General features: G+C 38.3%; 2 protein-coding genes across 24 annotated transcripts in view; one reads left to right on the top strand and one right to left on the bottom strand.

Moving 5' to 3' along the window:
* LOC128702657 (Brefeldin-resistant Arf-GEF family protein schizo) overlaps nt 1-3,943 on the top strand; it is a 707,300-nt gene extending 703,357 nt beyond the window's left edge. For 18 of the 20 annotated variants that reach the window (XM_070101943.1, XM_070101942.1, XM_070101948.1 and 15 more), the window contains 3 exons: nt 997-1,252; nt 1,366-1,704; nt 2,901-3,943. In XM_070101943.1, the coding sequence (XP_069958044.1) occupies nt 997-1,252; nt 1,366-1,704; nt 2,901-3,175 (870 nt within the window). In that variant the 3' untranslated portion in view covers nt 3,176-3,943. The remainder of the gene's footprint in view (nt 1-996; nt 1,253-1,365; nt 1,705-2,900) is intronic. The other 2 variants (XM_070101950.1, XM_070101935.1) reach the window with 2 other exon arrangements.
* Nucleotides 3,626-24,475, bottom strand: part of LOC128702658 (probable ATP-dependent RNA helicase DDX10) — a 554,230-nt gene continuing 533,380 nt past the window's right edge. For all 4 annotated transcript variants that reach the window (XM_070101951.1, XM_053797010.2, XM_053797011.2 and 1 more), the window contains 7 exons: nt 23,807-23,983; nt 22,749-22,906; nt 20,599-20,825; nt 18,336-18,451; nt 10,693-10,929; nt 6,139-6,375; nt 3,626-4,563 (listed from right to left, as the gene is read on the bottom strand). In XM_070101951.1, the coding sequence (XP_069958052.1) occupies nt 4,428-4,563; nt 6,139-6,375; nt 10,693-10,929; nt 18,336-18,451; nt 20,599-20,825; nt 22,749-22,906; nt 23,807-23,983 (1,288 nt within the window). In that variant the 3' untranslated portion in view covers nt 3,626-4,427. The remainder of the gene's footprint in view (nt 4,564-6,138; nt 6,376-10,692; nt 10,930-18,335; nt 18,452-20,598; nt 20,826-22,748; nt 22,907-23,806; nt 23,984-24,475) is intronic.

The raw sequence follows: 24,475 nt of genomic DNA, 5'->3' as shown, positions 1-24,475 counted from the left end.
TGTACTATGCTCTCATAAGTTGAATGGTACAGCAGCTAGAATACTGACCTGCTAGTTTTAGGACTGGTTTGCCATGTGGTTTGAACTCTGGTGAGTTGTGCATAACTGTCATAATTTTGCAGGTCATTCATAGTGGTTTTGAAGGGACTTAATAGAGCATGCCATAGCCTTGCTGGTGTGAGGTTCACCTGTAGAAATACACTTAGTTGGGCAAATCTTAAGTGACCAGTGTAGTACAGTGGGGACAGCTCACTGGTCTGCTAGTTGGAGGATTGGCTTGCCATTAATTTGGGCCTTCCATTAGGGAAGAATAAACACTTAGTGTAACAAACTAATCTTCTGTTTTAAAAAGTTTTAAAGAATATATGTTCTTGCTTTAAGTAGACTTCTTTCTTCTTTCAACAAAACCAGCCATATCCCACCGAGGCGGGGTGGCCCAAAAAGAAAAACAAAAGATTCCCTTTTCAAATTTAGTAATTTATACAGGAGAAGGGGTTACTAGCCCCTTGCTCCCGGCATTTTAGTCGCCTCTTAAATATGCATGGCTTGCAGAGGAAGAATTCTGTTCCACTTCCCCATGGAGATATGAGGAAATAAACAGGAACAAGAACTAGAAAGAAAATAGAAAACCCAGAGGGGTATGTATATATATGCTTGTACATGTATGTGTAGTGTAACCTAAGTGTAAGTAGAAGTAGCAAGACATACCTGAAATCTTGCATGTTTATGAGACAGAAAAAAGGACACCAGTAATCCTACCATCAGGCTTTCATTTTACACTCGCTTGGCAGGACGGTAGTACCTCCCTGGGTGGTTGCTGTTTAAGTAGACTTATGGAACAGATTAGAAGGTCGTTATATAATGTAATTTTCAGGTTTTGTAAGTTTTCTTACATGCAGTTAGTGATAAATTGTTCCAGTACATACCATATAGTAACACTCCAACCTAATTTGGATATAGAAAGTTATGAAATTACAGATATTTATTATTCTTCAGGTGCAACAGACTATGGTAGGCAAAAAGCCAAATTTGGCTCTACCTCATCGTCGACTTGTATGTTACTGTCGACTGTATGAGATTCCTGATATAACCAAGAAGGAGAGGGTTGGAGTTCACCAGCGAGAAGTCTTCCTTTTCAATGACCTTCTGGTTGTAACCAAGATTTTCTCAAAGAAGAAAAGTTCTGTAACTTACACATTTAGGCAGAGTTTTCCTCTAGCTGGTCTTGCAGTTTCCACTAAGGAAGTGCCACGTAAGTTGTGACCAAGTTTTTTATGGTTTAACACTAAATGACATTACTGAATAATTTATTTTAAATTTATGTAATTCAATAACCTATAGAGGAATTTAATATCTAATTTTCAGATTACCCTTATTTAATGGAAATTCGACACCGTGTGGATAATAAGGTATTAATAATTTTTAATGCCCGCAATGAACACGATCGCACCAAATTTTGTGAAGACTTAAAGGAAAGTGTGTGTGAAATGGACGAGATGGAATCTCTGAGAATTGAAGGAGAACTGGAGAGACAGAAGGCTTCACTGCGAACATCTAGACCAAGTTCTACAGCTGAGAACAGAGACTCTGGAGTAGCTGATATGGAATTGCTAACAACTAGTGAGAAGAATGGAACTCTTAAACCTGATTCTACTTTAAAGAGATCAGCTCTTAGCAATTCCCTACTGGATATCCATGAAGCTGGTAAGTTAAATCATTGTTATACAGGACTATTCCAAATACAGTAAATCCTTGAAGAATAATCTTTCATTCAAGCCAGTCTTGTCACATTTCTCGTGAATTTCTAAAAAATCTAAAAGGTAACTTTGCGTCATTAGTGCTGTTCATCTATTTGTAGTGCACTGTATTTTTATTTTTTGTCAGAACTGAAAAAAAGCATTTTCCTACATTATTTGTAAATGTTGGCAACATTACCATTAATTAAATTCATGATTAATAATCTTAGGCACTTACTGTAGCTTGGATTTGGTTTTTAGATAGGATACTTGTATATGAGACAATACTGAGTGCTAAAAAAAGCAAAAATATACTTCTGAAAAGTTTATCTTATTTTCATTCTTTACATCTCCACTGCTGCCTCTGTCTTATCACCACTCTAACTGAATGTGTGTTGGGGTGGGAGGTTGATAAGAGCATTTAGTAGGCACATGTTAGCAAAGTTGCACAAGTGAGTAGAGAATTGTTATTAATTTATTAACCTTATTGTGTGAGCATAAGTGCAATGTTTTAAGATTTTTTTTGATAAGACTTATACAGTACATAGTATGAAGAAAGGTATAGAACATCTTAGTATAAAATGTCTTTGAATTTAATGACAGAATAATAAGCTTAGACTCATTCTTGTCTCCAAGTATTCACAGGTGAAACCTAGGGTTTGTAACAAAGAATTAAATGAGAATGTTGCCCAGAACTTATTATTGGTTAAAAAATCAATGCAGCAATAAGTTTTGCTGTCATTCAGTATAGCTATTAAACATATTTGGTTAATTTATAGCTTTTAAGAATTTTTGCTCCCAATGCACCTGTACTGCTCACCCCCCTTCACCACAGCCATGTTACCTCTGCACCCACCCAGTGTAATGTATGTAGCTTAACCTTCACAGCAGATGCATATGCAAAGTAGAATTTTCACATCCTGATCACAATTGCACAGCTTTGTATTTATAATTTTGTACAGTATTTGCTAAAATTCATTGAATTGAAAAGCATTTACTGAATATTTAGTATTCTCGAATACTTCAGTGTTGAGAATAATCACGACAGTTTGACAGTGTTATTGAGCATTTTAGCTTTGGTGTGCAATTGCATTTAAGAAATTTAAAGCTTCAACCAGTTCGACTTCAATTTTGTGGTGGTGTAAGTGGTGGTGTGGTTCACAGAGGGTGTTGGGCAGACAGTGCGTCGGGGCAGTGTGGGCTCGCTCGACTCTGGCATGTCTGTGTCCTTCCAGTCCACTAGTGCCTCCAATGATACTTCTCCTGCGAATGGTCCTTCTGGGGGTGTTCAACCCTTCGTGTCTAGTGCCTCCCATGGAGACCTCCAGCATCATCTACAACGACGTACAGTGACGCCTAATTCTTCCTTCCTTGGTCAATTGTTTCGTCCACGTAGAATCTCTCGAACTGAACTGAGTACAGCTGGAGTGGAGGTGTGACAGTTACACAAGCAACCTCATTTTTTCATCTTCCACACAAGGAATAGATGATTTTGGGCAAAGTCAGGTTGTATTTAGCCATATTCTAGTCTTTCAAGTGTGTACACAATGCATTCCAAATGGATCAGAGTGAAGATGAAGCTGCCCAGACCATCTGTTCTGTAACTAGCCCTGCGTACCTCATACCATGTATGTGTGCAAAGGCATTGGTACCTATGTAAGTAGTAGCAAAGGTTAAAACCAAACAAATTATACAGTGACATTTAGTCAGATGTAGTCACATATAATCTTGTGTAAAATATGATGTATATAAGTCATGTTGAAATAATGTATAATATATACCTAATCCCAGTTAATGAATATAACTCAGAAATGAGACTTCTTGTCTACAGGCATTTTAGCATAGCAACTGCTAGTCTAAAGATATCAGGATTTCAAAGATATCCAGAAGATAGGTATAATTTTATTCAGTGTAATGTGTGCACAACAGTTAATACAAATAGCAAGGTACAGTTTAGTTTAATATAAACTGTATACTTCCCTGTGGAATTGACCTCTAGTCAGCACACAGATCATTCTGTCATATATATATATCTGATGCTTCTAGGCAGATTGTTGACCTGGCTTAATTTTGTGCAGTGTACCAGATACTGATATTACCATAAAACAAACACTTATAACTTTGTACATAGGGGATATATTGTTATAATTTTGTCAGCTTGATAATACAGGCTGTCTTTCTATGACAAATAAAGATTATGATGACAATTCTTTTATTAACCTTTCTGACTTGTTAGGGATGTCACACAAATAACTCGCACATTGGAGAGAGGCGCTCCCGATGGCATTTCGGTCTAACTTGAACTCTCTAAATGGTCCAAGTCGGACCGAAACATCATAAGCTGCTCTCTCCTAGGCTTGGATTATCTATATATTTTTCCAGTCACGGTATTGTACCTTTTTGTTTTTCATTAGGGATGTCTTTAGATGTTAAATGCACTCCACAAAAATATCTGCAAAATTGAATTCAGTTCTACAGTAAGAACAAACTGCATTCAGAAGAGGAAGTATATGATGTAGTCCATCCTGAACTACTGTAAAGTCACAACCAAGTGAGAAAATACTTGGTACTTCACAATGGTCCAGGACAGACTGAAATTTCCCTGTGAATTGTTTGATACACAGTATTTTCACCTAGTCTTCACAAACAAGCCCTCAAACTGCCAACACTGTTTTAATGGAAAGATATAAGCTATGGTCTTTTACCTCGGAGGAGGAACAGGGCAAGTTCCTCCTGCTCATCCATTGGTAAGGCTTCAAGAGTATTCATCTGTGCTAATCTTGCACGTTTGCTCTCTCTTGCTCGGTCACGTGCACGTCTTTTCCCACTGAAAGTAATATAGAATATTGGTTTTAAAGTTAAATTTTTTTTTCTATAACCCTTTTTAAATTGTAATTACACATTAACAAAGCACTGAAAAAAAAAGACTTGGGTATGAAACCAGCTAGGAGTGATAATAGACTACATAAAGAACCAACCGAGGATCAATTCTCTTAGAAAGGAAATTGAAGCAGAAGGTGTCAAGGGGTTACTGGACAGACAAATAGGGCTAAAATGGCAGAGGAAAGCATCCTAAAACTGGAGATGCTCTCTGAATATTAGGTGGTGATAAGTGTGACTACAAAGGAAACGGTAAAAAGCAAAGATATCTGGGGGAAAGCTGAAGACGACTGCTCGAAAGGCAAGCAGTACCCAGACTCCAATGAAAAAAGGACACGTACAATCATGTCTGTTTGGATTGGGATACGACAACAACCAAGAGAAGATTTGAGCATAGAGAACAGATGGGTCCAGCATCCAACTCCTATTATTATAATCAAATAGAAGCGCTAAGCCACAAGGGCTATACAGCGCTCCCAACACAATGCAATGGTTGATATAACAAGCAGCTAGGAGTGTGCACAGGACCAAGGTAAAGTTAGTTATCATGGACCATGCCAACATGTTAAGGATACAAGGAGAGAGATACACCTAGTGTTTACTGCATGTCTAACATAGAAGAAATAGACGACGAGAGCCCCCTGGGTCCGAGTGACCATGCAGTTCAAAAGGGAACTGAAAGGAAAGTCAATGAGACAGAGTACATGGTTGGGAGGCAGAAGAAAACTTCATAACCTAGATGAAGACTGGGAAATAGAAAAGACAAAGAAAGCCCATGGTTCACCCAAAGATGCAGATGCAAAAAAACATGGAAAACTCACGGGAAGCAAAGGATAGACAAGAGAGCAGATTAGCCATAAATGAATATGCAAGGGTGAGGAGTGTGTCAATTTGAGAATGACACTGCAACCAAGTCCAAATCACAGCTGCATCATAAGAAAAAAGGCCAGCTAATTCAACTGAAAAAGGTGAAAGAAGAGCTCATGGAAAATGACATGTCTGCAAAGTACTTAACAAATGATTTAGAGGTCTTTTCAGTGGAAATGAGCAATGTCAAAAAGCCCAGGGGAAATTAAAAAAGTACATCGGCAAGTACTGGACAATACACACACAACAGGGGTAGAGGTGTTGTGCCTTTGTTATTATCTGATATCTGTTAATGGTTCCAGGAATCAATGCTCCCGAGGCTCAAGTCTCAAACCAAACCTATGATGTGAAAATTCAAGAAAAGAATGATTCCCTTTACTTCACTTTCCATACAGTAGTAAATTTTAAAGGAGGGGACCAATGAATTCAACTCATGATTCTGTTCCCTCTCATACTGTTACAATATGAGAGAATGAAATATAAAGATATTTAAATGTAGCAACATATGAGAAAATGTTTCCTGGTACTGGAATAAGTAAAACAAACTTGAATGCTAATCTGAAGCCTTTCACAGAGTATCATTAAGTTTTCTTTGCTGCATTAATATGCTTGTCCCACAACTTATTTAAAAACATAAATTCCATGATATACTCACCTAACCTTGGCTGTTTTTTCTTCAAACATGCTCTCTTCACTGTCACTCTCCTCAACACTATCGTCATCACTGCTTTCCTCTACTTTATCATTGTTGAAGTGTTTACCTGGGTCAGGCAATTTGTCAATGATTTTTTGAGTGGACTCATTATCATCATAGTCTTCATATTGCTGCTGCTCCTCTTTTTTATTTTCCTGGTTTTTAGTAAATTTTGTCTTTGCTTTTCTCCTTTTCAACCTATAAAAAATTGTGGAAAGAATAAAATTTTACTGTTTTTTATATATTAATAAAAAAAATAACACATCGGCAGTTTCCCAGCAAGGCAGGGTGGCCCGAAAAAAGCAAAACTTTCATCATTCACTTTCTTGCCACAGGCGCACTTACACTACAGTTATAAAACTGCAACATTAACACCCCTCCTCCAGAGTGCAGCACTGTACTTCCCATCTCCAGGAATCAAGTCCGGCCTGCCGGTTTCCCTGAATCCCTTCATAAATGTTACCTTGCTTACTCTCACCCTCCAATCTTCCATTACCTAATTTTTTTATCCTCATCACATTACTCTTTCCTATACAGTAGGGCCCTGCTGTACGGCATTTTGCCTTAGAGTGTTCCGCTAATACGGCGATTTCAAATTACTACCAAAACTCTCTATGTGACTCCCTGTGCCACCCGGTTTGTTTACATTCTCTGTGAGCATCGCGTCTCTCCATTATGTTTGGAAACTTTCCAGAATTTCACGTTTTAAAGTTATTTCATATAAACTCTGATAATTATACTCGAGTGTACCTGTACCTATGTAAACTTACATACTGTGCTGGTGTGCAGGTACACATTAAAATCACTAATAGTGTCTCATTAGCCTTGAAGATGCCATATTAATAATGATAATAACAACACACAATAATAATCAATCTGAGGTGCATTATATATCATGTAAAATGTTAATATAGACATTTTGCTTAATCCATCTACGATATTTTTTTAAAAATTATATAATGAACATGCTACGTAACATATAAACATGATAAATATACCCACAGTAGAATAAATTAACATAAATATGAGATGTTTTTCCAGGTGGCTTATGGGAGTGAACTAAAACTATACCTGTTTGCCTGGTTTGTTTACAAAACTTGCAACTCTCTCATGTACTCATTCTCTCTCTCGTTTATTACTGACCTTAAAATTTTTTTTTTTTATTATCACACCGGCCGATTCCCACCAAGGCAGGGTGGCCCGAAAAAGAAAAACTTTCACCATCATTCACTCCATCACTGTCTTGCCAGAAGGGTGCTTTACACTACAGTTTTTAAACTGCAACATTAACACCCCTCCTTCAGAGTGCAGGCACTGTACTTCCCATCTCCAGGACTCAAGTCCGGCCTGCCGGTTTCCCTGAATCCCTTCATAAATGTTACTTTGCTCACACTCCAACAGCACGTCAAGTATTAAAAACCATTTGTCTCCATTCACTCCTATCAAACACGCTCAAGCATGCCTGCTGGAAGTCCAAGCCCCTCGCACACAAAACCTCCTTTACCCCCTCCCTCCAACCCTTCCTAGGCCGACCCCTACCCCGCCTTCCTTCCACTACAGACTGATACACTCTTGAAGTCATTCTGTTTCGCTCCATTCTCTCTACATGTCCGAACCACCTCAACAACCCTTCCTCAGCCCTCTGGACAACAGTTTTGGTAATCCCGCACCTCCTCCTAACTTCCAAACTACGAATTCTCTGCATTATATTCACACCACACATTGCCCTCAGACATGACATCTCCACTGCCTCCAGCCTTCTCCTCGCTGCAACATTCATCACCCACGCTTCACACCCATATAAGAGCGTTGGTAAAACTATACTCTCATACATTCCCCTCTTTGCCTCCAAGGACAAAGTTCTTTGTCTCCACAGACTCCTAAGTGCACCACTCACTCTTTTTCCCTCATCAATTCTATGATTCACCTCATCTTTCATAGACCCATCCGCTGACACGTCCACTCCCAAATATCTGAATACGTTCACCTCCTCCATACTCTCTCCCTCCAATCTGATATTCAATCTTTCATCACCTAATCTTTTTGTTATCCTCATAACCTTACTCTTTCCTGTATTCACCTTTAATTTTCTTCTTTTGCACACCCTACCAAATTCATCCACCAATCTCTGCAACTTCTCTTCAGAATCTCCCAAGAGCACAGTGTCATCAGCAAAGAGCAGCTGTGACAACTCCCACTTTGTGTGTGATTCTTTATCTTTTAACTCCACGCCTCTTGCCAAGACCCTCGCATTTACTTCTCTTACAACCCCATCTATAAATATATTAAACAACCACGGTGACATCACACATCCTTGTCTAAGGCCTACTTTTACTGGGAAAAAATTTCCCTCTTTCCTACATACTCTAACTTGAGCCTCACTATCCTCGTAAAAACTCTTCACTGCTTTCAGTAACCTACCTCCTACACCATACACTTGCAACATCTGCCACATTGCCCCCCTATCCACCCTGTCATACGCCTTTTCCAAATCCATAAATGCCACAAAGACCTCTTTAGCCTTATCTAAATACTGTTCACTTATATGTTTCACTGTAAACACCTGGTCCACACACCCCCTACCTTTCCTAAAGCCTCCTTGTTCATCTGCTATCCTATTCTCTGTCTTACTCTTAATTCTTTCAATTATAACTCTACCATACACTTTACCAGGTACACTCAACAGACTTATCCCCCTATAATTTTTGCACTCTCTTTTATCCCCTTTGCCTTTATACAAAGGAACTATGCATGCTCTCTGCCAATCCCTAGGTACCTTACCCTCTTCCATACATTTATTAAACAATTGCACCAACCACTCCAAAACTATATCCCCACCTGCTTTTAACATTTCTATCTTTATCCCATCAATCCCGGCTGCCTTACCCCCTTTCATTTTACCTACTGCCTCACGAACTTCCCCCACACTCACAACTGGCTCTTCCTCACTCCTACAAGATGTTATTCCTCCTTGCCCTATACACGAAATCACAGCTTCCCTATCTTCATCAACATTTAACAATTCCTCAAAATATTCCTTCCATCTTCCCAATACCTCTAACTCTCCATTTAATAACTCCATTTAATAACCTTAAAATATTTACAAATATTTTAAGGTCAGTAATGAGTGTACACTATATGCATTTTATTGCTCTAAGGCACTTTAAATGCCTAGTATATAATGTGTGGGTGGGGTGGCCAGATGGAGTTACGATACCTACCACACTTCGATACCCACCTACCCTACTATTCACCTTGCACCCTATATTAAGACCATTAAGACTACAAATATTTTAAGGTAAGTAATGAGTGTACATTAAATACATTTTATTGCTCTAAGGCTCTTTAAATGTCGAAGTATATTACGTGTGGGTGGGGTGGGGTGGCCTGGCTGCCATACCTACCACACCTAACTTCTTACAATAAAAACTATTCACTTCTCACCCTACAATAAGACTACAAATATTTTGAGGTAAGTAATGAGTGTATGTTCCTTATTGTTTTTTAATGCCTTGTTCCATTGCTAACTTAATATATGTTAGTGTAAACTTATTATCTGACATAAGTGGAAACAAATGGCATTCTGCTTCCCTGCGATGTCCGCTTTCTGGCAGTAGCCTGGAACCTAACCTGCTGTATAGGTGGGGCCCTATTGTAGTCACTTTTAATTTCATTTTTTTACATACCCTACCAAACTCATCAACCAACCTCTGCAACTTCTCTTCAGAATCTCCCAAAAGCACAGTGTCATCATTTGCAGCATTATTAATAGTTTATGGTAAAGTACCATGTGTAAAATGGTCAATATCATATTTACATATGACATCATGGAAGATGTTAGGTTAAAGAATACAGATGCAACTAATATAACATTTTACTGTGGCAATGTTTAACTCTCCTTTAGCTCCTGAGAAAGCTCCTGGAGAGTGAAATGTTGCCACAATAAATTATCATGTTAGCTGCATCTGTCTCCTCTTACCATTATTAGCATGGAGGACACATGTTTAATGGTTAGAAAAGTGTGCTCTAAAACAATTACTGTACTATATAGTACTTATATGGAGGAGGTAAACATGTAGTCATCACATAGTGCCTGGAAACTGACAGTCAGGTTTAATCTGTGAAAGGTGGTAGCTTAAATTCCATGAATCAAGGCAATTTTAATCCTTTACCAGGCCTGGGAAAGGGTAATTACCCCTTTACCAGGAGTGGAAAAGGGTAATTACCCCTCTCCAGGCCTGGTAAAGGGAGGGAATGGAATTCAACTTGTATTCCCTTCCCTCTTATATCATTACAATTATGATAGAATGAAATATGAGTATATTAACATGAATGCAAAAAGTTACCTGGCATCCAAGTTGGTACTGCAATGTGTAAAACAAACTTGAATGCCAGTTTGAAGGTTTTCACAACTCGATATATTCAGTAAGCTCTTGGCTGCACTATCTTTATACCTGTAGTTAACATGCTTGCTCCACAACCTACTTAAAAAAACATTAAAAATTATATACTCACCTATTTATTCCTTCTTCTGACATGCTCTCCTCACTGTCACTCTCCTTATCATCAAAGTCGTCATTGCTTTCCTCTACTTTATCACTGTTGTAGTATTTATCTGGGTCAGGCAATTCATCAATGATAGTTTGAGTGAACTCATCAATGTCATCATCACTTTCATCTTGTTCCTCTGCCTCTTCTTTTTCATCTTCCTTGTTTTCAGTCGATTTAGCCTTTGCCTTTCTCTTTTTCAACCTATAAAAAAATGATGGAAAGGACAATATTTTAATGTTATATATAGACAACATTTTGCAGCAAGTGCCAAGTGTAAAATGAGCATTAGTCAATATATTTACACGTGACAGCATGGAGGATGCATGTTTTACAGTTAGGTAAGTGTGCACTTAAAATTTTTGTGGGGGTGGTAAAAACAAAGAGATCATACAGTGCCTGAAAAATGGGAGGCAGTCATGTCTAATCAATGGAAGAGGAGGGTAGCTTCTGTTCCTTGGATTAAGAGTTGAAGGGTGCACAAAACTACGAGGGAGCATGGATGAGAGATCAGAATGAAAGATGAGGTGATGTGAAGGAAATAAAGACGTGAAGTGAGGCAGTGAATGGGTGTGCTAGGGTAGGTGATGTAGGCATGGAGGAGAATATAGAGGTGTACAAGACAGCAATTGTTGGTCCCCTCTTTGTCTCATAAACATACAATGTGTTTTAACTACACATTTGCAACTGAGTTCCCTTCTAATTTTTTTAATAGTTCCTACCCTTGTAGTGGGTTAGGATGCACGTGCAAGAGAGCGAGTGAATGAATGAATTATGGGCATTTTGAGGAAAGTGAGGGAATAATTGTTAAGTGACCTAAATGCTAAAGTGGGTGAGACTTGTTGACAGAGTAGTAGGCAGCTTTGAAGTGTCACAGATAAATGGTAATGAGGGGGCCCTTAATTGAAACTCTGGTATAATATTTTTAAAGGGTATAGCCAAATTTGTTAATACCTTTAATGTGAACATTATTTTGTCTTCCATAAATATTAAAAAAAAAAAAAAAAAAAAAGTTTTGACCAATTTCCACCAGAAATATAAGAACAACTATAATCTAATACAGCATTATTTTAACGACACTGTACTGCTAGACAAGTACAGTGGAACCTCTACTTGCGAGCGTGTCCACGTGCAAGTTTTTCCAAATACGAGCAGTCAATGGGTCAATTTTTTGCTTCCATACGCGAGCAAAATTTCCACACGCTAGCAGACCTGGTGAGGGGCTCTTGCTCTTGATCTCGGTAATTGTATCTCATTTGTTTGTTGGACTATCTTATTGAAACTTGGGCAATGTATGATGGAAAGATGCTTCTTAAGGTACACCAAAAATGAAAGAAATCTAAGCATAAATAATGGAGTTCACTTCTCAGCAATTAGCCACCCCTTAGTGGTAATTTTGAATGTTTTTTATAGTTGTATTCTCGTTTTTTTTGGTCTCATTTGATAGAATGGAAGATATATTACAGAAATAGATATGATTTTGATTGCTTTCATGACGAAAAGTACCTTGAAATAGAGCTCAACCTAGGAGAAATGGTCCATTGCTTGGCTGTTTGTGTAAACAAATGATGTCACAGTAAATCTTACATTTTTTGTGTGGATAAAAATTACAAATTATTAATATAATAATAACAATGATAATAATAATAATAATAATAATGAAAGAAATCTAAGCATAAATAATGGAGTTCACTTCTCAGCAATTAGCCACCCCTTAGCGGTAATTTCAAATGGATTTTATGGTTGTTTTCTCGTTTTTTTGGTCTCATTTGATAGAATGGAAGATATATTACAGAAACAGATATGATTTTAATTGCTTTCATGACGAAAAGTGCCTTGAAACTGAGCTCAACCTAGGAGAAATGGTCCACTGCTTGGCTGTTTCAGAGTAAACAAATGATGTCACTGTCCATTCCAATATGCAGTCGTGAATGGGTTGACATATTTATACAATTACTTTTGCAATAAGGAATAACAGTAAATCTTATATTTTTTGTGTGAATAAAAATTACAAATAGTTTATATAATAATAATAATTATTTTTTTTTTTTTTTTTATTATCACACCGGCCGATTCCCACCAAGGCAGGGTGGCCCGAAAAAGAAAAACTTTCACCATCATTCACTCCATCACTGTCTTGCCAGAAGGGTGCTTTACACTACAGTTTTTAAACTGCAACATTAACACCCCTCCTTCAGAGTGCAGGCACTGTACTTCCCATCTCCAGGACTCAAGTCCGGCCTGCCGGTTTCCCTGAATCCCTTCATAAATGTTACTTTGCTCACACTCCAACAGCACGTCAAGTATTAAAAACCATTTGTCTCCATTCACTCCTATCAAACACGCTCACGCATGCCTGCTGGAAGTCCAAGCCCCTCGCACACAAAACCTCCTTTACCCCCTCCCTCCAACCCTTCCTAGGCCGACCCCTACCCCGCCTTCCTTCCACTACAGACTGATACACTCTTGAAGTCATTCTGTTTCGCTCCATTCTCTCTACATGTCCGAACCACCTCAACAACCCTTCCTCAGCCCTCTGGACAACAGTTTTGGTAATCCCGCACCTCCTCCTAACTTCCAAACTACGAATTCTCTGCATTATATTCACACCACACATTGCCCTCAGACATGACATCTCCACTGCCTCCAGCCTTCTCCTCGCTGCAACATTCATCACCCACGCTTCACACCCATATAAGAGCGTTGGTAAAACTATACTCTCATACATTCCCCTCTTTGCCTCCAAGGACAAAGTTCTTTGTCTCCACAGACTCCTAAGTGCACCACTCACTCTTTTTCCCTCATCAATTCTATGATTCACCTCATCTTTCATAGACCCATCCGCTGACACGTCCACTCCCAAATATCTGAATACGTTCACCTCCTCCATACTCTCTCCCTCCAATCTGATATTCAATCTTTCATCACCTAATCTTTTTGTTATCCTCATAACCTTACTCTTTCCTGTATTCACCTTTAATTTTCTTCTTTTGCACACCCTACCAAATTCATCCACCAATCTCTGCAACTTCTCTTCAGAATCTCCCAAGAGCACAGTGTCATCAGCAAAGAGCAGCTGTGACAACTCCCACTTTGTGTGTGATTCTTTATCTTTTAACTCCACGCCTCTTGCCAAGACCCTCGCATTTACTTCTCTTACAACCCCATCTATAAATATATTAAACAACCACGGTGACATCACACATCCTTGTCTAAGGCCTACTTTTACTGGGAAAAAATTTCCCTCTTTCCTACATACTCTAACTTGAGCCTCACTATCCTCGTAAAAACTCTTCACTGCTTTCAGTAACCTACCTCCTACACCATACACTTGCAACATCTGCCACATTGCCCCCCTATCCACCCTGTCATACGCCTTTTCCAAATCCATAAATGCCACAAAGACCTCTTTAGCCTTATCTAAATACTGTTCACTTATATGTTTCACTGTAAACACCTGGTCCACACACCCCCTACCTTTCCTAAAGCCTCCTTGTTCATCTGCTATCCTATTCTCCGTCTTACTCTTAATTCTTTCAATTATAACTCTACCATACACTTTACCAGGTACACTCAACAGACTTATCCCCCTATAATTTTTGCACTCTCTTTTATCCCCTTTGCCTTTATACAAAGGAACTATGCATGCTCTCTGCCAATCCCTAGGTACCTTACCCTCTTCCATACATTTATTAAATAATTGCACCAACCACTCCAAAACTATATCCCCACCTGCTTTTAACATTTCTATCTTTATCCCATCAATCCCGGCTGCCTTACCCCCTTTCATTTTACCTACTGCCTCACGAACTTCCCCCACACTCACAACTGGCTCTTCCTCATTCCTACAAGATGTTATTCCTCCTTGCCCTATACACGAAATCACAGCTTCCCTATCTTCATCAACATTTAACAATTCCTCAAAATATTCCTTCCATCTTCCCAATACCTCTAACTCTCCATTTAATAACTCTCCTCTCCTATTTTTAACTGACAAATCCATTTGTTCTCTAGGCTTTCTTAACTTGTTAATCTCACTCCAAAACTTTTTCTTATTTTCAACAAAATTTGTTGATAACATCTCACCCACTCTCTCATTTGCTCTCTTTTTACATTGCTTCACCACTCTCTTAACTTCTCTCTTTTTCTCCATATACTCTTCCCTCCTTGCATCACTTCTACTTTGTAAAAACTTCTCATATGCTAACTTTTTCTCCCTTACTACTCTCTTTACATCATCATTCCACCAATCGCTCCTCTTCCCTCCTGCACCCACTTTCCTGTAACCACAAACTTCTGCTGAACACTCTAACACTACATTTTTAAACCTACCCCATACCTCTTCGACCCCATTGCCTATGCTCTCATTAGCCCATCTATCCTCCAATAGCTGTTTATATCTTACCCTAACTGCCTCCTCTTTTAGTTTATAAACCTTCACCTCTCTCTTCCCTGATGCTTCTATTCTCCTTGTATCCCATCTACCTTTTACTCTCAGTGTAGCTACAACTAGAAAGTGATCTGATATATCTGTGGCCCCTCTATAAACATGTACATCCTGAAGTCTACTCAACAGTCTTTTATCTACCAATACATAATCCAACAAACTACTGTCATTTCGCCCTAGATCATATCGTGTATACTTATTTATCCTCTTTTTCTTAAAATATGTATTACCTATAACTAAACCCCTTTCTATACAAAGTTCAATCAAAGGGCTCCCATTATCATTTACACCTGGCACCCCAAACTTACCTACCACACCCTCTCTAAAAGTTTCTCCTACTTTAGCATTCAAGTCCCCTACCACAATTACTCTCTCACTTGGTTCAAAGGCTCCTATACATTCACTTAACATCTCCCAAAATCTCTCTCTCTCCTCTGCATTCCTCTCTTCTCCAGGTGCATACACGCTTATTATGACCCACTTCTCGCATCCAACCTTTACTTTAATCCACATAATTCTTGAATTTACACATTCATATTCTCTTTTCTCCTTCCATAACTGATCATTTAACATTACTGCTACCCCTTCCTTTGCTCTAACTCTCTCAGATACTCCAGATTTAATCCCATTTATTTCCCCCCACTGAAACTCTCCTACCCCCTTCAGCTTTGTTTCACTTAGGGCCAGGACATCCAACTTCTTTTCATTCATAACATCAGCAATCATCTGTTTCTTGTCATCCGCACTACATCCACGCACATTTAAGCAACCCAGTTTTATAAAGTTTTTCTTCTTCTCTTTTTTAGTAATTGTATACAGGAGAAGGGGTTACTAGCCCATTGCTCCCGGCATTTTAGTCGCCTCATACGACACGCATGGCTTACGGAGGAAAGATTCTTTTCCACTTCCCCATGGACAATAGAAGAAATAAAAAAGAACAAGAGCTATTTAGAAAAAGGAGAAAAACCTAGATGTATGTATATATATATATGCATGTGCGTGTCTGTGCAGTGTGACCAAAGTGTAAGTAGGAGTAGCAAGATATCCCTGTTATCTTAGCGTGTTTATGAGACAGAAAAAGAAACCAGCAATCCTACCATCATGCAAAACAGTTACAGGTTTTTGTTTCACAGTCATCTGGCAGGACGGTAGTACTTCCCTGGGTGGTTGCTGTCTACCAACCTACTAATAATAATAATGTACTACATATAATAATTATAATAATAGACGGCTTCAAAAGGCCGTCACTAGATGGCAATGTTTACCACAACATAGAGGGAGCGGTTGTGGCTGCCTCCACCTGTTACATAATGACATATTTTATTCATTCTAGAGTATGTATCGTGTTTATGTTATTTATATTGTCTGTTATGTCATATTAGATGAACTGTGATATATTAATAAGCCGTATAGGTGATATTAGCGAAATTATTCATGAAGTATTTTGCCCGGTCTCCAGACAAACTCTCGTCCACCGCCGACACCATGTCTGGTGATGATGTGCAAATCCTGTGTAATATGTAATTATGTGAGTGTTAGAATAACAGATGGAAATGAGAGACGGAAAATACCACACAGGGATTATTGTTATTGTATTCACTGGGAAGTGCTAAATCTGCTGCTCAAGAATAGGAGCTAAGTTTTCTTCAAGGAAGGGAAGGGTAGCTTCAATTCCTTGGATAAAGCCCCCTTCATCAGCATCAAGGTAGACATTGTGATGAAATGTTGAAAGCAATAGTGTGTGGATTTTCAGAATAATGATAGACTAAAGACTATCTCCAGTATATCACATAAATGTAGTACATTGTATTGAAACTCAAGCCACACTGAATAACCTAATAAAATAAGACTACACATTTAAGAAGATGCTAAAAGAAAGCTGTTCACAACAAATATTAGGCAAAAATTTAAATAGGTAGCAGTAGTACAATGACTGCACCTCGTTCAAAAAAAATAAAAGATTTTATTTTAATTATTATCCTGGAGGATTAATGACACAGGATAACCCAATAAGCCTCCATCATCAAACTGTTGGATGCAGCCAGCTAACACCTGGGTACTTACTGTATTTTATGGCATTGGAAGCGATATTTTTCCCCCAAAATGAGTCTCGAAAACTTATCCAGCCTTGAAGGCCGAAGTACAGTTTATCTTTTTTTTCCCAAATTTAGCCAATCAGAATTGGGGGACATCCTCAACACTGAGGTATCTTGTTTGCCATAAAATATGGTTCTAAATTATCAGAGGCAACATGCATAAGGAAATGTGCCTAACTTTCCACTTGCCTGGGGACTGAGCCCCAGTGTGAGCTGAGGCCAATACCAACTGAGCCACAAGCAGGTAGCCAAGACAGAAAAATTCCAAAGACATTTAATAAAATGACTCCAAGAGCAACACAAAAAAAAATATTATGAAGACTGAAAACACCAAACACCCTCATGGCTGATATGAGGAAAAGAAGGGAAGTAATATTCACAAAGAAAAGACACTACTATGGCTGAAACATGTCACAAATAATGTCCATTTAGGACAGTAAACTCCAGATGATGTTTCAACCCATCCTGGACCATTATTAAATCTAGAATGACACCCGCATATAAAATCATAGAGAGATCAGAAAATTGATGAAGATTTCTTAGCATCAATGACAGAGTGAACACAAGGCTGAGTGAAAACAAAGAAAACAATTGTTAAAAGGATACTTGAAAGTGCTTAAAATGAGCTTTGAGATGAGGTAGTATGGTATTAAACACTGAAGATAGGACACCATGAATATAATAGCTCTCCTCTTGTAACAGGTAATTCATTCACACAAGTTTCCAGGTTTCAACTGAAAAAAAAAAAAAAAAAAAGGGTACGGATGGGATTTGAACCCATAGCGAATGAATCGTAAAATTCCAGGCCCGTGCATAAGCCACTGGGCCAGCTGGCTAAAATAACATTCGTCCAACTAGGTATATTTCTATACACCATCCAGAGTTTTACAACTCACTCACCATGGATTCAAACCCCACCTGCTCTGTGGTTTGAATTGATACAATGAAAGGCAAGAGAAATTCCCAGTGGAATAAACACAAAAAATTTCTAATTCTTCATGCCTAATCAATAACTACTGTACTGATCAATGTCAAAAAATAAAAATATTATTGTCAGAAATACTTACCACCTCTTTTCTTTTAGCTTTGTAGCATTTAACTTTTTATCAAGGTGATCTTCCTCTTTCATGATGTCCTGAAACCTGGTAATATCGATTCCACCATATATCTGCTTATTGTCTGCCTGAAATATATGGAAAATGAATAAATAAATAAATTTATAAATACTAGAGAGAGGAGGGCCCCACCTATACAGCAAGTTAGGTTACAGACTACTGCCGAAAAGCAAAAATCACAAAAAAGTGGAAGATAACCTTTTTTTCACTTTCAAATGTATATAAAAGCCTGATAACATGCTTACACTATCATACAGTAAGTGCCCAATAGAACTAGGCCTATGAAGATACAAAAGTACAATGAATATACAAGACACACACATTACGTACCTTAAAATATTTTTGTCCTTAGCTTATAAAGAGTGGTGAATATATTTACAGTAGGAAGAATGAAGATGCGACATTTTCATCATCTGACTTAAACCTATTAAACCAGCCTCTGCTAGCTCAGTAGCTTCCCTATCTCTCTCAGCCTTCATAGAACTGAAGAGACTTGGGGCCTTGCCCTGGATGATGGCTTGGCATAAAGGCACATTATGACTGGTTTGATCTTCAATCCACACTAGTAAAAGTTTTCTCATGTCGCCAATAAGGCCCTCGTACATTTTTTATAACTTTAGTGTTCACCGGTGTAACATTTTTAATTTCCTTCAATGCTTTCTCCTTAGAGTTCACAACTGTATTAACTGTTTGACAAGCCAAACCCAGCTTGCATCCTATCTCAGCCATAGACATATCTTGATGATTAATTTAATCATTTCTAACTTGGCATTTCAAATAAAAGGCTTATGACTCCTCTTGTTATCACACCTACCCTTAGATGCCTTTGTAATTAGTACAGAAATATTACATATCTTCTTTCTTCTTTCAACAAATCAGCCATTTCCCACCGAGGCAAGATGGCCCAAAAAGAAAAACAAAATTTTCTCTTTTTAACTTTAGTAATGTATACAGGAGAAGGGGTTACTAGCCTCTTGTTCTCGGCATTTTAGTTGACTCTTACGACATGCATGGCTTACAGAGGAAGAATTCCATCCCACTTCCCCATGGAGATAAGTGGAAATAAACGAGAACTAGGAAGAAAATAGAAGAAAACCCAGAGTGGTTTGTATATATATGCTTAGACATGCACGTGCAGTGTGACCTAAGTAGAAGTAGCAAGACGTACCTGAAACCTTGCATGTTTCTTCTTTCAACACACCGGCCGTATCCCACCGATGCGGGGTGGCCCAAAAGGATAAACGAAAGTTTCTCTTTTTACATTTAGTAATATATACAGGAGAAGGGGTTACTAGCCCCATGCTCCTGGCATTTTAGTCGCCTCTTACAACACGCATGGCTTACGGAGGAAGAATTCTGATCCACTTGTACATGTATGTATAGTGTGACCTAAGTGTAAGAGGAAGTAGCAAGACGTACCTGAAATCTTGCATGTTTATGAGACATAAAAAAGATACCAGCAATCCTACCATCATGCAAAACAATTACAAGCTTCTGTTTCACACTCACTTGGTAGGACAGTAGTACTTCCCTGGGTGGTTGCTGTCTACCAACCTACTACCCAGGCATATTATATATATAATAATTTTAAAACATTTAAAACTTTGGAAAGTTTCCAGACAGAATCCAGAGAGATAAACTGCATAAAGGCTGTAAACAGACTAAAGAAAATGGTGCCAGATGCTCAGCTGTTAAGTGCGTCAGCCTGAAAAATGCTGAAATACCGGACCCTGCGCCAAATAAACGAAAAATGGGAATAATTGAAAAGTGCTGCATTAACAAAATGCATCCCGCCTGTACTGTAAAATACTAATGACTATGTAAAGAAAAATATAAGCCTACAGTGAAGTGGCTGTTGCCAAGCAAGTCTCAAATTTCAGTTGTTACACAGCCTTATTCTCTATTACCACTTGCTAAATATGGCTTCTAAAGCTTCCCATTGCTTAGGACATCAGCATGTCTAAATCTGGACTTGGTTGTGGTAAAACAAATATAGGAAAATTTCTTGTCTTGTTGCTACTGAAGAGCTTTTGATCTAAGGAACTGGAGCTAACCTTCCATTTCTTAGATTGAACCTGACTGCCTTCAGTGGGTTTAGCGCTTCTCTGTAAAAGTAATAATACTGTGATATTCTAAAATTTAATGAAATATTCAATTAGTACCTGTGCAATGAATAAAAAAAACTACCTTCACACATATTAAAAAACCTGCTCACCTGCTGATATGTGGGATCCAGTAACATTTCATCATCAAATATCACTCTTTGGTTAACCTGCAAGTTCTTCCTCTTCAGTTTTTTGACAATATCAAATTTCGTTATTGGCTTCTTGCGATTTGTTCTGGAGTCTGTGGACTTCATGATCATTTCATCATCGTCAGTGAATTCATCCTGGTGTTCAGAGATCTTAAGGAAGTCGTCGTCATCATCTTCATCACTGTCACCTGTTGACAATGTAGATAACTGGCATTATAATTATTCTTAATTGTTATTATTTTTACAATTATTGGGAAAAGTTAAATCCATAGGGGTCATATACTGCCCGGGGGGAATAGAAAGCATTCAGGCTAGATTCAAGGAATTTGAGCAAAGGCCCAATTCCTTGAGGGAGCTAAACCCATAAGGGGAATGCAATGCCTGGAAAATGAGAGGCAATGAGGTCTGATCTAACTTAGCTTAGCTTTATGTACAGGAAAAGACCCTTTGGGGGTGAGTATGGAAGATAGGTGAGATTAAGAATAGTTTTGTAAGAGGAGTGTCCTGAGGGAGAGGGATAATACCAAGGCTTAATAAAGCCCCTGGGAGGTTTGATATAGAGTGAAACTGTCACAATAAAAGCTTGCTCTATACCTCTATCTTTCCATTACTATGGTAGTATGGCTTATGTTATTATCCAATTTGAGGAAAAACATAATTCTAATTCCCTGGATCAAAAGCCCTTTATCAGCATCAAAAGCCATTCCCTCCCCACCTTTGAATGGTTACCAAATGAAGGGAATACTATAAAGAAAACTGCAAACTCAGATAAACTATTGAGTGGTAAATTTTGGCCTAGACATGAGAGAATGGTTCTGTGCGATGAGTGTACATAGAATAAAAAGTCCTGCCCCATGCGGTGCATGATAGGAAGAGAAAATCTCTGACCCTATGTAGTTTTAAAATGGCAATTTTTGAGGTGTTCTTCAGGATGTTTTTTATTGGCTGCTTCTTGGTGTTATTTTATAGACAGGAAACAGCGAAGATTTTGGTTGGTTTGAGAACCAGTAGTAGTTTGAAATCAGGGTCAAAGTAGGGAAAAAATTTGATTTTTTGATGGTTTTCCTGAGGGCAGGTAAGGCTCCCTACTCCTTTGGTGTATTTTTTTTTTTACTAGGTCTGTTTTGATTATTGGGATGCCCTAAACCATAACCACTCATTCTGATTATATTTTATCCTCCAAGCCTTAGACCAGGAGGTCTGGTCTGAAACTGGACCACAGGAAAGAAATCCCCAGAACTACTAACAAATAACACATGTACAGTGGACCCCCGCATAACGATCATCTCCGAATGCGACCAATTATGTAAGTGTATTTATGTAAGTGCGTTTGTACATATGTGTATGTTTGGGGGTCTGAAATGGACTAATCTACTTCACAATATTCCTTATGGGAACAAATTCGGTCAGTACTGGCACCTGAACATACTTCTGGAGTGAAAAAATATCGTTAACCGGGGGTCCACTGTATAAGGGAGCACGGCTGAGGCTACCTCTTGATATTTTTGTTAATATTTTTCTTTGCTTTGACTTTATCAAATGCATATGTTTGTTTGGTATGGGTGTGGAAAGCTCTTATTTGTTTGGTACAATTTGGTAAACAAATGTGGCTTTTATTTCCATGTTACTGACATGTACTGAGTATCAGTTGATTAACCTCATTACATCAAACTTAGCGCAGTAGGTCCATGTTAACCCTCCCCACAAGCTTCAAGTGCTTCAGGTAACAACTAACACAATATGAAGTAAGTTATCCTGTAGTAATTTTTACCTAATAGAATAGCAACATGAAATATTTATGGCAAATTTGGAAGTGCCTGGAAATTAACCCTATTTTTCTGCAATAGATTTCAATTCATATAAAGTTACTTCTGACATGGTCTTCACTTCATATAAAGTTATTATGCTGACATAGTTTTCACCTCACAAAGCTACTTTTCATGAGGTGCAGGTTTTCAGGAACATAGCCTGCTTTATGAGAGATTTTACTCTATATGATGCAAGCTAGAAAATGCAATTCTGAAACAAATATCACTGTCTATACAAGGAGACACAAGCAAATTTTGAAAGTACTGTATTACTACATAACAATGTACATGAATAATTTTTACCTGCTCCAATATCTAGTGTTGTGAGCTTAGGTCTTTCTGCTAAGTCAGACACCTGCTCCGCTTCATTAGTTTCAGATTTAACTGCCATCTGGCCCAATGCTGTCTTCATTCCTTTTTCCAAAAATCTTACTCTGGGAGTGACTACAAGTCCTAATGATCTAATGTAAGAGAAACAAAAACATTAAAGAATGTTAAGAATTATTTGAGAAACACTTCTCTAATAACTTTTTTTTCAACATGCTGGTCATCTCCCACTGAGGCAGGGTGACCCAAAAATGAAAGAAACACTTTCACCATCATTCACACACAATCACTGTAATATTATATATGTAATATTATATTACAAAATATATAATATTTTTCATTGTTACCCATACAGTCTTCAAATGCATACAAATATAACTCATGAAATCGTAATAACACGACTGCAAACAAACCATGGACGGGGCGGGGATTGAAATTATGTTAAGCGAGTGGTAAAACTCCAGGCCAGTGTGTAAGCCACTCACCACGTGTTTACTCCCCACCCATTCCGTAGTTTTTTATACAAATATAAATTATTTCCAGCAACCGCCCAGGGAGGTACTACCGTCCTGCCAAGTGAGTGTAAAATGAAAGCCTGTAATTGTCTTACATGATGGTAGGATTGCTGGTGTCTTTTGTCTGTCTCAGAAACATGCAAGATTTCAGGTACGTCTTGCTACTCCAACTTACACTTAGGTCACACTACACATACAAGTACAAGCATATATATATATACACACCCCTCTGAGTTTTCTTCTATCTTCTTTCCAGTTTTTGTTCTTGTGTATTTCCTCTTATCTCCATGGGGAAGTGGAACAGAATTCTTCCTCCGTAAGCCATGCGTATTGTAAGAGGCGACTAAAATGCCGGGAGCAAGGGGCTAGTAACCCCTTCTGTATAAATTACTAAATTTAAAAAGAGAAACTTTTGTTTTTCTTTTTGGGCCACCCTGCCTTGGTGGGATAAGGCCAGTTTGTTGAAAAAAAAAAAAATAAAGTTCAAATAAACAATATACATATGTACTGGGTACCTACCGGGCAAATGCATTAATGTCGATAGACATGATGTTAAACACTTTCTTGTCTTTTGTTAGTGCCAAGTGCTTCAAATATGTCTTAAATGCTCGTACTGCTTCCTCCTTCAGGTTCAAGTATTTACTCAATATTATTTCAATCTTGATATTGATGCGCTGCAGTTTCGAAGAGTCAACACTGGTGAATAAAGAGAACAGGTATTGCAACACACCGACTGTCTTCCACTGAGGTAGGGTGACCCAAAAGAATAGATTTAACTTATTTAATCAACATTCATCCCTACCATCTTTTGGAGTGCAGGCATGACATTTTCTACTTTCATATAAGAATCCCAGCTAATCTTTAGATGACTCAGTCCTAATGAGCAATGGTTGATAAGGTAAAAAATGTTATGCTCTCACCATTTTTATAACAAATTTGAGCCAATTTTATAGCTATATTGCAACTAAAAAGTAGTCAGTTCTTCAGATACTAATTACAATTACTACCTTTATAACTGGGTGTCTCCCACCAACGTAGGGTGACCTGACAAAAAGGAAAATGCTTTCACCATCACTGATTCTATCACTGCTGTCTTGCCAGAAGGGCATCAGCATCACGGTTCAGATGACCCTTTAAACCACAACACCCCCACTCATCCTTCAGAGTGCAGGCACTGTACTTCCCACC

The sequence above is a fragment of the Cherax quadricarinatus genome, chromosome 79 (assembly GCF_038502225.1).
Source record: "Cherax quadricarinatus isolate ZL_2023a chromosome 79, ASM3850222v1, whole genome shotgun sequence".
In the NCBI taxonomy this organism is placed as follows: Eukaryota; Metazoa; Arthropoda; class Malacostraca; order Decapoda; family Parastacidae; genus Cherax; species Cherax quadricarinatus.
Note: the sequence above shows the minus strand (reverse complement) of the source record. Positions and strands in the feature narration are given on the sequence as shown.